The sequence below is a fragment of the Mytilus californianus genome, unplaced genomic scaffold (assembly GCF_021869535.1).
Source record: "Mytilus californianus isolate M0D057914Y unplaced genomic scaffold, xbMytCali1.0.p SCAF_7, whole genome shotgun sequence".
Taxonomy (NCBI): Eukaryota; Metazoa; Mollusca; class Bivalvia; order Mytilida; family Mytilidae; genus Mytilus; species Mytilus californianus.
The window spans coordinates 20955692-20968217 of record NW_026262723.1 but is presented as its reverse complement, the minus strand read 5'-3'; the positions used below and the strand labels follow the sequence as shown (position 1 = coordinate 20968217).

The following is a 12526-nucleotide window of genomic DNA, read 5'->3' as shown; positions in this document are numbered from 1 at the left end:
CCCATAGGAATACCTACTACTTGTCAAAACACTTTATTGCCGAAACATACATATATGTTGTCCAGGAGAAAATTTAAAGCTTCAATCATATCTTCACATTTCCAGTACTTTCTGGCTTCAAAAATTTGAAGGCTGAAATTTCATTGGCTGTTGCAATATTAACCAGAACAGAAAGTAAAACTGAGTGTTGTCAGATCCTTGTTAGCAAAGCTTGAACACAGGATTTGTATTTTAATCAGATTGCCGCCAAATAAATAGAGTACATAGTCTGTTTTGAAAACCTATGGGATAAACGTACTAAAACAACAATCAATTGATCAATAAAATGAATGTTTCAATAAGGCTTTTTTATTATAAGCACTTATAAAGACTGGAAAGAAAAAACAAAATAACAGTGGGCCTGAAAATACCATACAAAATGTACAAAGTACCCAATCTGTTGCAAAGTCTTGAAAATAAATGATAACTGGAAATAAATGATTCAATTAACACTCAAATTAATGGCTGGAAATTGGAGGCAAGTGGGCGGGTTTTTAGTTAAAAACAAAAGTCTTTTTTATCTGAAAATATTACCTTTGTTCTTTCACAAAAGATAACCAAAGACAGTGTATTCAATGCAAATGGTCTAAATGAACTGACCAATCAGTCAATATAAATGCATTAAGGATGTACTTAGGTCAGGTTTAGGAATTTTTGTCAGATGTTCAAATTACTTGGTTTTTTTCCTACAATACAGGGTAAAATATTTTGCCCCATAACACCCATTTTTCTTTTCATATAAGACTTCAATAGCTCATAAAAGGTCATTTACCAAAATTTAAGCAGATTCTAGATTTCTTTTCTTTCGATTTGAGACCCAAATAATACCAATGCAAATATAAGGTAAAAGTCCGAGCCAGCCTTTTCCTGCCATTTTATATAAATTAAATATCTCAAAAGGAGATCCATAACCTATCAATATTTTTAGCTTATTTTGTTCCTTAACTAATGCTCTTCTAACTTATAGTATCAATTTTAAATTCTATTTTTTTTTTAATTTCACCTAGTATGTACATCCTTAAATGAACTGACCAGACACAATATAATATTTCATGATCTTTGACAACAAATGGATGCACTAAATGAATAAAATGTTCTTTCCCACACTTGTGATATTACATCACACCAAAATGATCAGAAATTGCGACCAAATAATCTTTTTTGCTTACATCAACTTCATTTGAACTCTTGTGGATAGTTGTTTCATTGGCAATCATACCACATCTCCTTAATTTTATATTTTTTATTTGTAATAAGTGTCATTTTTCTTCAGTGCAAAAAGTTTTAAGCTTAAAGGAAATATTTCAGACAAAATACAAATAAATCATTTCTGATGCTTGAAAGCCTAATAATTTGTAATTTTAGGATGTTTTTAGAATGATTTCTAATACTTATAATCTGTCTAAAGGGATTCACTAAAAGAAGTCAATGGGACTTGCTTGGTATGTAGTTGTATTAGCATTTGTACATCTCATTTCCATGGAGATTTTATAGCCCCAACCCTCGGTCATGGTGCATTGACTTTGAGACTTTTGCATAGTTTACATGTTAAAGTCTTGTTATTTTAATTTTTATACGACCGCAAAAAATTTGCATTCGTATATTGCTATCATGTTGTCATCCGAAGACATTTGGTTTCCAGACAATAACTTTAGTATAAGTAAATGGATCTCTATGAAATTTAATCACAAGGTTCAATAGCTCAAAAGGAAGGTTGGGATTGATTTTAGGGTTATGGTCCCAACTGTTTAGGAATAAGGGGTCAAAAAGGGCAAAAAAAGGCATTTTCTAGTTTCCGGACAATATTTACTTGTGTTTAAGTGTATGGATCTCTATGAAATTGTACCACAAGGCTCTATACCACAAAGGAAAGATTGAGATTGACTTTAGGGTTAATGGCCCTACCGTTCAGGAATTAGGGGCAAAAAAAGGGGTGTAAAACAAGTTTTTCTGGTTAATGGACAATTACATAAGTATTAGTCTATGGATCTCTATGAAATTGAAACATAATGTTCCATACCACAAAGGTAAGATTGGGTTTGACTTTGGGGGTTATGGCTCAAACCGTTCAGGAACAAGGGGCAAAAAGGGGGGGGAGAAGAACAAGGTTTTTCTGGTGTCCGGACATATTTTTAAGTATAAGTCAATGGATCTCTATGAAATTGAACCACAAGGTTCCATATCACACACAGAAGGTTGGGATCGATTTTGTGGGTGTGGCTTTAATCGTTAAGAAACTAGAGGCCAAATAGGGGCCAAAAACAAGACGGCTAAATAAAGGCAACAGTAGTATACCGGTGTTCAAAAGTCATAAATCCTTTGAGAGAAAACAAATCCGGGTTACAAACTAAAACCGAGGGAAACACATCAACTATAAGAGGAAAACAAAGAAACAACAGGAACACTGAAGTGCAATAAAAACCAACGCCAACATACATAGAAACAAACTATTTGATAACAACTGCCATATTCTTGACTTGGTACAGGACATTTTAAGAAAAAATGGTGGGTTGAACCTGGTTTCATGGCTAGCCAAACCTCCCGCTTACATGGCAGTGTTAAAAAATATATTGCTAAAATGACAACACTATGTGACAGAAATACAGCACAAACACTCATCACAGAGAAAAGCACAAACAAATAATATAATAGTCGACACAACATGCAAACCCCAGAACAACAGCGAACATCTTCCATCAACGACAGGACATCACAAACAGTGACGCACTTACGTAACGAACATGCAGTCTCGAACTATATACAATTATTTTCACAATACCAGTCCAAACAATTTTCATGACAATGATGGTAAGCTGGTTCTAACATAAATTATTTCTGATCTATATAAAGAAACAACAAATACTGATATGGCAGGAGATACACACCAAACAGGGTGTGTAAATTATTATATTTAGTTTGTAAACAGATTTACTAAGTATTGCACAACAGCAAGAAATCTTCAATTGAAAATACCGGGTAATACAAATCTTTTAACAAATTAATTTAAAGTCTTGAATTGTTAGAGGTTTTCACCATGTATTACTGTATTGGATATTTGGACATTTTTAATAGGTCTACATTGAGGTCCATAGGGTCTAAAATAAGACTTTGTTTTATTTCATCAAAAACTGAATTCTGGTGGTTCTATGATATGCTGAATCTAACTGTGCATTCAGATTGTCAATTTTTGGCCTTGTTTTCAAATTAGTCCATATTAAGGTCCAAAGGGTCCAAAATTAAACTTTGTTTGAATTCATGTTTTTTTTCTCTTTTATATGCTGAATCTAACCATGGAATTAGATTTTGGATATTGGACCATTAAGTAGATTAAATGTCCCATTTCAAATTTTTAAGTTATCTGACCACATTTATTCTGTGTCAGAAATCTATAATGTGTCAAATATTTAATCACTATCCAAATTCAGAGCTTGAATATTGTGTCCATACTTGCCCCAACTGTTCAGAGTTCGACCTCTGCAGTCGTATCCAGCTGCTTGAAGCGGAGCGCATTTTTAACATTTGTGTTATACTATCAAAACTACATACAGGAGAGACATACCTTTTTGTCAACTGTTTATATCATTTAAGGGACCAAAAAGGGACTTGGCAAAGGAATATGTACCGAAAATTGCAACTGGTGTACTGTACATTTCACTGTTTTGCAATCTGTGCTTAACCTGGTTCAATAATTTTTGTTTATGAAATTGAAATACCCACCTATGGTCAAATGCTTTTTCTACAATAGCTTCTTTTGAATCATTTTCTTCTTTAGTAACTTTTTTGTCCTAAGATTTAACTTTTTTTAGATAGATGAAAAAATACATTTAAGTGGTTTAAATAGAATTAATTTTAAATTATAAATCCAGTTTACTCATTTAAAAAACCAAAATTTAGTGTCACTATTGCAGAAAAAATTAAATTATAAATCCAGTTTACTCATTTAAACAACCAAAATTTAGTGTCACTTTTGCAGAAAAACTGCTTTGCATTTATTCAAAAGTTTCCTTCAATTTATATTAAATTTATATTTGAAAATTATTATCTAATTCACAATGTCTGTACTTAAATTTGACATTGTAATCAGGGGAAATAATTATAGATGAGTTGCTGATGATAGAGGATCTCAGAAAACACTATATAGATGATGGATTTGGATAGAAATTAACAATCAGATGATGTATTATGTTATACTTGAAGCACTGAGTCTTTTTCTTGAATGAATTTTTCAAAATGAGATTTGTTCTAGAATCAGAACAATGACAAATGATTTTATGGCCTGAAAGCCAGCCTTCTACTGTCAAGGATAGTACTGAAATTAAACTTTGACAAATTTTATCAATTTATTTCAAGAAAACTTTCTTTAAAACCAGTTTTTTCATCTTTCTTTCTAGATAACTTTTGATAAATAATATCTTAATGCAATAACCTAAGGAAGATTAAGTACTTTCATTGGACTATGCCAATGTTTAAGCGTTATCCTTGTCCATACATACATACGTCCAAAATACTCTAACATAAGTTTGCCTCAACCAAATGTCATGAAACTTATACATAGATTAAAACATAGATCAAGTTTGAATTCAGGTAGCGTCACTTTTACAGTTCTCTAGTTATGTCCCTTTATAACCTTATATGCAAGCTGGGACATCATCGGTGTCCCATGGACACATTTTCCATTTATTCTTTCAATGTACTGTTTTTTCATTTACTTTCATGGGTACCAATTTTCATGGATTGAGGAATATTTACATTTTCGTGAATATTTAATTTCGTTGTTTTGTCAAAGTCTGCATACAAGCCTATAGAAAATGTATACTTTGTAATTGACCTGTACATAAGGAATCCATTTAAATCGGTCTCCAAGGAATAATAATGAATCTGTAGTGTGATCTTTCTTTACGAGAAATGAAGTTTTTTGTGTTTTTGTTTTTGTTTTTAAGATTGACATTTCATTGACTTACAAGTACTTTCTACACATTGTGACTTGGATGGAGAGTTGTCTCATTGGCACTCATACCACATCTTCTTATTTATATATCCACACATCATTTTGTTTATAGATATATAGATTATTGTTGAATCCTGTTGTATTTTATTGTTTACATATTTTAATATTCTTTAACCAGTACAAAAATATATATACATATTGCATATGTTTAAAGTTTAAGTTAGAGAGATTTATTATTTATTTCTATTGTTTACAGGTTCAGCTTTTAAGCTTGACTCTTAAAAATAAAAACCCTTCCCTTCAAGAAAAGGATGTCTTACATTCGTGTAATTTAAACTGGAAATACGTTGGTTAATTCTTTATAAATCTTATGTGATAATGCAAATCTATAAATACTAGTTTGTTATTGGACTGTTTGCAATTGTTTCCTTGGTTTACACTTTGAAATACCTTGTTGCTATAACTTCTTTCAGACCTGTGTAAACAATGTTGATTTCACTGTGATATATTCATGCAGGGTACACATGAATTGAATGTTGTATTACATGGAAGATGACATTTTAAGAAAAAAAACTACTATTGTTTCAGTTGAGAGTAATAAGGAGTGTTGAGACTTTTATTCAGTATGTGAGTGCATCGGCCATGTTAACACATCAATAACCTCTAGAAAAAATATTTAAACTAGTTTACATAATTCTGAAGATTTTTATGAAGTAAAAAAAATGGCATACTTTAAATTCCTATGCTATATATCTTTTGTGGCATTTCTTGACAAAATTGTAGTTTTTAACTTTTCCAAAAATTTAAACATTTTCTCAAACAATAATTAAAATTTCATATGTTACATTTTTCGTACATACATTGTATAAAATTTCATGGCATGACATCACCAGAATATTGTCAATGTGATTAGTATATTGTACCTCAAAATAAAAAGTTAATTTCTGTGTTACTTTGTCATTCAGATTTTTGCCTTCAATCTGTTTCAATAAGAGCTCAACTAATGTGTTCTATACAGGCAAGACATGCATTTGTCAAATTGAAATATAAGGGTGGTATCTTTGAAGACATTTTACATATGAGCTAAAAATAATGTCATTTAACAAGATTTTGTTTTTAACCCCATTCCATGTACTATTTTTTAATGAATAAGATATCAACTATCAAAAGCAAAACTTAACTACAACATGTACAATGCAGATTTATTGTCTCGCCTCAACAAAGTCGTAAAAGCAAGACTTAGGCAATCTGTTTCCTGTAGTATCAGCATTGGTGACAGCATGAATAATGTTTTAATTTGTGATTACATCAGTTTTAGGGCATACGATACAGTTTTGATCCCACAGTGAATTTTTGCCGAAAGTTTGCATACAAGTTATTTTTCACCTAGTCAGTTCAAATATGAAATAAAAAATATACCTTCATGTGCTACTTTTAGAGATAAATGGTGTTTAAATTTGGGACATTTACTGGAAATTTTGGTTTCTTGGCCAATTCTATCCTTTGGAAAGACATATCTAACTTTTTGTTTCAAAAAATAAACAAAATCAGTCTGAATGATATAAAATCAGTCGGAAAATGCATTTTTTCCCGATATGTCACAGATTGACTTCGCGAAAAATAACATTTTACGTTAGTGACTTCATTACCTTCCCTGTAACTGTAATGTATGCCCTTAAGGGGAACCGCTAGTGGTAGGTAATATATATTTTGCAGTTGTATAAGCATTGCCACATCTCATTATCATGGGGATTATTTTGTCACGCCCTCTCAGTCATCATCTGTTGACTTTGAAACTTTTGCATGATTCACATGTTAAAGTTTGTGTTTAGGCCAGTAAAATCGAACCACTTTTGATAAGTCACTGGTATTTGGTATGCAGTTGTAATACTATTTACATTTTCATTTCCATGAAGTTTATAAAGCCCTGCACCTTTAATCATAGTTCATTGACATTGAATAATTTGCATATTTTCCATGTTAAAGTATTGCCATATTCATTTCAACATTTGCATTATACAAACAAAATTACATAAAGGCGAGACATATCTCTGTGTCAACAGTTTATTTTATTTGAAAGAGTAAAATTGTTTTAATATTTGCTTTAACTTTGCATAATTTTGCTTTAGTAATTTTATTTTGTTTGTTTTTCTTTCTTTTGCATGTTGTGTGTATCATTGTTACTATGGCAACAGATTAAAGCAATGTGAATCTGATAAATTAGCAGCAGAAGAAACAGCTAGGAAATTAGGTCAAATAATTGCTGAAAAAGATACAAAACGGTAAGACCTTGATTACATACTTAGAATTCATCTGATTTATGTGCCAATCTGCTGCAGAATCAGGGAGTGGTGAAACCATGACAAACAAAAACCCACTCAAGTTGACTTTCATTTATGTTCAAATTGTATAACGGTACACGAATATAACATCCGTTTCCTTTTCCTGTTCTGGTAATTAAAGATATAATTTGGTTAAAATGCCCTAGAAATTAAAAATTAAGGGGAGCTAACTCTTTAATTTGCGATCATTCTAACCAAAAATGATCTAGATATTTCTGGAATTACAAGACACGCAGAAACAAAAGACCTACCATTTCTAACTCAGGATGAGGGTAACTTCAAAATAGGATGGTCAGGTAGGTGTTTTTTTTCGATCATGTTTTGAAATTTTTCTAAATTGCCTGATTCTTACAAAGACTGGCACTTAAATGTTGTCTCCAGTTAGATTTTATTAAAATAAAAATTTTGTTTTGTGTTGTAACTTTTTGTTGATATTCCAAATGATAGTTTGATAATTTGTTTTTGGTTGACATAAACGATGCTTTATTTTATTGTTTTTTTTTTTTACATTTTATTTTATCTGATTTCCTTATAGTTATGACATAGCATTATATTTTCCAAATGACTTTAAAATGCTTAAGGAAGTTCACTACTCCGTTTCAAAATAACAAGCTTTTTAAAAGACTGTTATAAATTGAAAGTATATAAAAAAAAGAACTAAAAAAGCAGAAAAAAAATGAAGGGTCCGTGTGCTTGTTTTCAAGATATAAGCCATTGAAAATTTGGCAGGAAATTATTCTCTCTAGATTTTACATACATTTAACATTGGCACCTTTTTTCTTTAAAAAACTATGAAAAAATAACAAGGGTTTTATAAGATTTTGAAATATTGCTTTTTAAACTATATGTAATAAAATTATGAAAAAAAAAGTAGGGATTCGCGAGCAAAATTTTTAATGGCACTACATGGATAAAACCAGAGGATTCCGAATATCTGGCAAAAACTCAAAAACAGGAGGAGCGAACATCCTTAAGTTCAGGGACAAAAACTAATATAAAAATTATATTTAGTAAATAAACATTGATGTGAAATTGCAACTCTTGGAAATCATCCATTTTTCCTGCCAAAGGTTGTAGTTTTCTCCAGGCACTCTGGCTTCATCCACCAAAAAAAACAGGATGCCACAATATAGCTGAGAGTGCTAAAAGTGGTGTTAAACAGTATGAACACCATCAATCAATAAATCAATCATGGAATTTATCTATCTTACTGAAATAAGATTGAAGGTGATTGTAAAATGTGTAGAACAAAAAACCACATATCTAACAACTGAATTTAGAGACCATAGTATAAATAAAGCACAGTTCCTCATGACTTTGTTTATGCATTGTCTTTATGATTACAAAATGTAGCTGTTGTTTTACTTTTACATTGTAATCATATAATCATAAGCAATATATATATGAGCAGTGTCAGATAGAAATCGACCTTATGCAAATGAATATCAATACATCTGTTAACCTATTTTGGTTGGTAAATCTCTATGCAGTCTGTTACTGTTTGAAAATTGAGTTGATATTAGAACACTACAAAGTAAACATAAATTCATCTTTCATTTCGTATTTGAATACTCCAAATCAATCAAAGTTTTATATATTTACACGTATATGTGCACCTGTAGATTTCTATCTTGACACAGCTCATTTGTTTAAATTATTGATTATTTTAATATTTACTCAATAAGTTGATGTAGTAAATGACCTATAAATTATAGTATATAGTTCTTGGGACTATTTTCTTTACCCAGATAATAATGTTTACAGTTTAACTTCTATAAGAGCATAAATATACGAGTTAAATTGTGTTTCCATTTTGTTTATATTTTACAGAGCAAGTACTTCTTAGTAAAACCAATGAGTGATTAATTATGTAAATCTTCACTGAGTTGACATCCCTTCTTCAAACGGTCTTCAAACAAACCTTTAAACAGACTTATTCAGAAGAGATATAGTTACGATACTGTTGTCAGGTCATTTAAGATGGCATTTTTATGCCCCAGCCGTAGCGGAGGGGGCATTAAGTTTTACTCTTGTCCGTCTGTACGTCCGTACGTCTGTATGTCCCAAAATTGGTTTCCGTTCTCTAACTTTAGTTTGCTTCAACTAAATGTTATGAAACTTATACACAATGCTTATTACCACAAAACACAGATCAAGTTTGAATTTTGGTGGCGTCACTTGTACTGTTCTAGAGTTATGCCCCTTTATATATACAAATGGAAAAATTGCTGAATTTTTCGTTTCCTTTCACTAACTTTAGTTTGCCTCAACCAAATGACCACAAAACTCAGATCAAGTACAAATTGCAGTAGCATCACTTTTACCATTCTTCAGTTATGTCCCTTTATAACTTTATATAATATGCAAGCAGGTGCATCATCTGTGTCCAATGGACACATTCCCCATTTATTTAAATCTTGTGTAGAGCCATTTATTACCAACATTAAGTTGTTAATACACATGAGATCCATTAAAGAATTAAAGTTGATGAACCCAACATCCTTTAACATGGCCTATTGTACTACTAAAATAGAAAATTTGACAAAAAAAAAAATATTAAATCTCACAAACAGAAAATAGGTACTAGATTTAAGGTAAAAAAAATACACCCAAAGATTGAGAAACTTTGGTGGATTAACATAACTTTCAACAAACATGACTGCAACAATTACTGATAATTAAATTCAACAAAAATATTCATTAAAAGAAATTTGTAAAGAAATAATTCTTACCAAACTTTGGGATAAATGATACACTTATGATCCTCTTTAAGATTTATGTTTGATAACTTCTGCTGCCACTAAAATATAGCCATCATCTTGGATTTTACGTTGATGTTTCTCTTTTGGAAGAATGTTGGTTAGCACCAATAATATTATTAACACTATCAAGCAATCGTTCATATTTTGACAGCAATGCATAGAAGCCAAATTAAGGGATACTCTGTCTCTTTGTAACCTCCCAGGGGGAGCCTCTGTTTAATTTGCTCATTTTGAAGTATCATTTGTAATGAATTACATTATTACTGGATATTTGTACTTTTCCTGTTTATTCTTGGATGCAAAATTATGACAAAATTCCCAATGGAAAAAGTACATGCCGAACAATATAATTTTGACAAACTAAAGTAACCATCATCAATTTTAGTCAAAAAGTTGTCAATTTTTTCCCCAATTAGATGAGAACAGCAATTTCCAAGGGGGAACACGCTATGTCAATCAAACCTTATTAATTAACAGTTGAATAAACTACTATATCATTTATTTATTATTTTGATTATTATATGGTATTTTTCATTTTTAACCGGGTTTCCAAAGGAAAATATCGGTTATTAATTTGGTGATGTACCGCGGCCAGGCAGGCAGTTGCCAAACAGTGTACGTGCAATAACATGAAAACGCTTTGAAGAAATCTTTTCAAATTTAGATATGTTGTTTCCTGTGACTTAAAGAAGGTCAAGTTCTAATTTCACAATGCATATATCACAAGACAACAACCGTTTGAAAGTGGGTTTCTGGAAAATTATTGGAGTGACCACAAGATTCTATGGTTTCATATTAAGTAAGGTTATAATCTAATAAACATATTTCTTTCATTATTATCATGATTTCCAGAATTGTCAACCAGAAAAGATTATTTCTCTGAGGGCGCAGTCTGAAGTGAAAAAACTTTTTAGGTTTGTCAGTTTTGGATATTCACCCTTTCTATATGGGCCAATTATTGTAAATACTTGATCGAGAGAGAGAGAGAGAGAGAGAGAAAAAACACTGTGTATGTCCCAGTTCTAGATCAAGTCTCCCAAACAGAGTTTGTTGAGATTTGTTGTTTATACCTTTCGTGTCTATTATTATTTATGTTATGAGATCAAGAAATATTTGAGGACCCCAAAAATACATTAATTTTGACTAATTCTTCACCTCATGGGTAAATGATCTCAAAAAGGTAAAAGTGTTATAATAAAAGACATGAAACAAAAATATACAGTATTACGATGGCATTTAATCCTTATCCAATCAAGTGAATATATTTAATTCCTTTTAAGTTTATTTTTACTGCTGAATTGAACTATTTTAGATAAATCTGTCAAAGATCTTTTGTGTTATTGTGCTATGGTCATTTTTTGTATTCTTGTCTTTCATTTTTGCTTATGTACTTTGTTTATATGCCATTTTGTTTTTATTTATTGACATATTTGTTTGTTTTTATAGTGATTAAGATTATAACACAATGATGACTGCTGTACCCCAATTTTTGACATTTTTACCTATTATGTCTGTTTGTTTTGCTCACACATTGTTGTCAATATAATAGAATTCTATGCGACTGTCATACAAGTGAGAGGTTTAACTAGCTATAAAACCAGGTTCAATCCACTATTTTCTACATAAGGAAATGCCTGTACCAAGTCAGGAGTATGACAGTTGTTTTCCATTCGTTTGATGTGTTTGAGCTTTTGATTTTGCCATTTTATAAAGGATTTTCCGCTTTAAATTTTCCTTGGAGTTCGGTATTTTTGTTATCTTACTTTTTTCTTTTCGATAATTATGATGTAACTAATCTTTGCTGTAATGTGTTGAACCATGACAGTCAATCAGTTACTAATCCATTTCTAAAGATCCTTCATCATGTGGTCATGTGGTCATGTAATATTGTGTTATTGTATCCAGTTTGTGTCTTTTGTTATCAATTATTTATGTTATTTTACTTTTACTAAAGAGCAAAATACTGATCTTATCATTTTATAAAACTCTTTTTCTCTCTCTTTTCAGTACTGCATTAGAGACAGATTTAAGGATAGAAAAAGAATGGAGGGCCACCTTACAGAAAACATTAGAACAAGAGAAAACGGCTTCAACAGAAATCTTAACAGAACTTCAGCAATTGAAACATGTAGAAAAAGTAGGTTTTTATCATTGTATTGTGTAACGGGAATACAATAAAAAGAAGGTAGCTCATGAATATTAATAGTTCCATTTCATAGTCTAGACAAAATGATTTACAGTCCAAGACAAATTTAATGGAAACAACGATATTGAATTTCCTCCACAAACATCATGATATGTATTAATCTTTCTATCACTGAATCTCTGTCATCCAATGATAGAATTTTCTAATTATAAGTTTCATAACGTGTGAGAATTAGATATGGCATGATATCAACCTGAGTGACTTAATCAATATATTAATCAACAAGCCT

General features: G+C 30.9%; 2 protein-coding genes across 6 annotated transcripts in view; one reads left to right on the top strand and one right to left on the bottom strand.

Moving 5' to 3' along the window:
• The window catches only part of LOC127708838 (prepro-gonadotropin-releasing hormone-like protein), a 46379-nt gene that overhangs the window by 12230 nt on the left and 21623 nt on the right, over positions 1 to 12526 (bottom strand). The gene's annotated exons all lie outside the window — the stretch shown is intronic.
• The window catches only part of LOC127708836 (RUN and FYVE domain-containing protein 2-like), a 102542-nt gene that overhangs the window by 72383 nt on the left and 17633 nt on the right, over positions 1 to 12526 (top strand). For all 3 annotated transcript variants that reach the window (XR_007985405.1, XM_052213980.1, XM_052213981.1), the window contains exons 12-13: positions 7183 to 7269; positions 12099 to 12228. Coding sequence is in view for 2 of the 3 variants with exons in the window: in XM_052213980.1 (XP_052069940.1) it covers positions 7183 to 7269; positions 12099 to 12228 (217 nt within the window). In the remaining variant the exon portion in view is untranslated. The remainder of the gene's footprint in view (positions 1 to 7182; positions 7270 to 12098; positions 12229 to 12526) is intronic.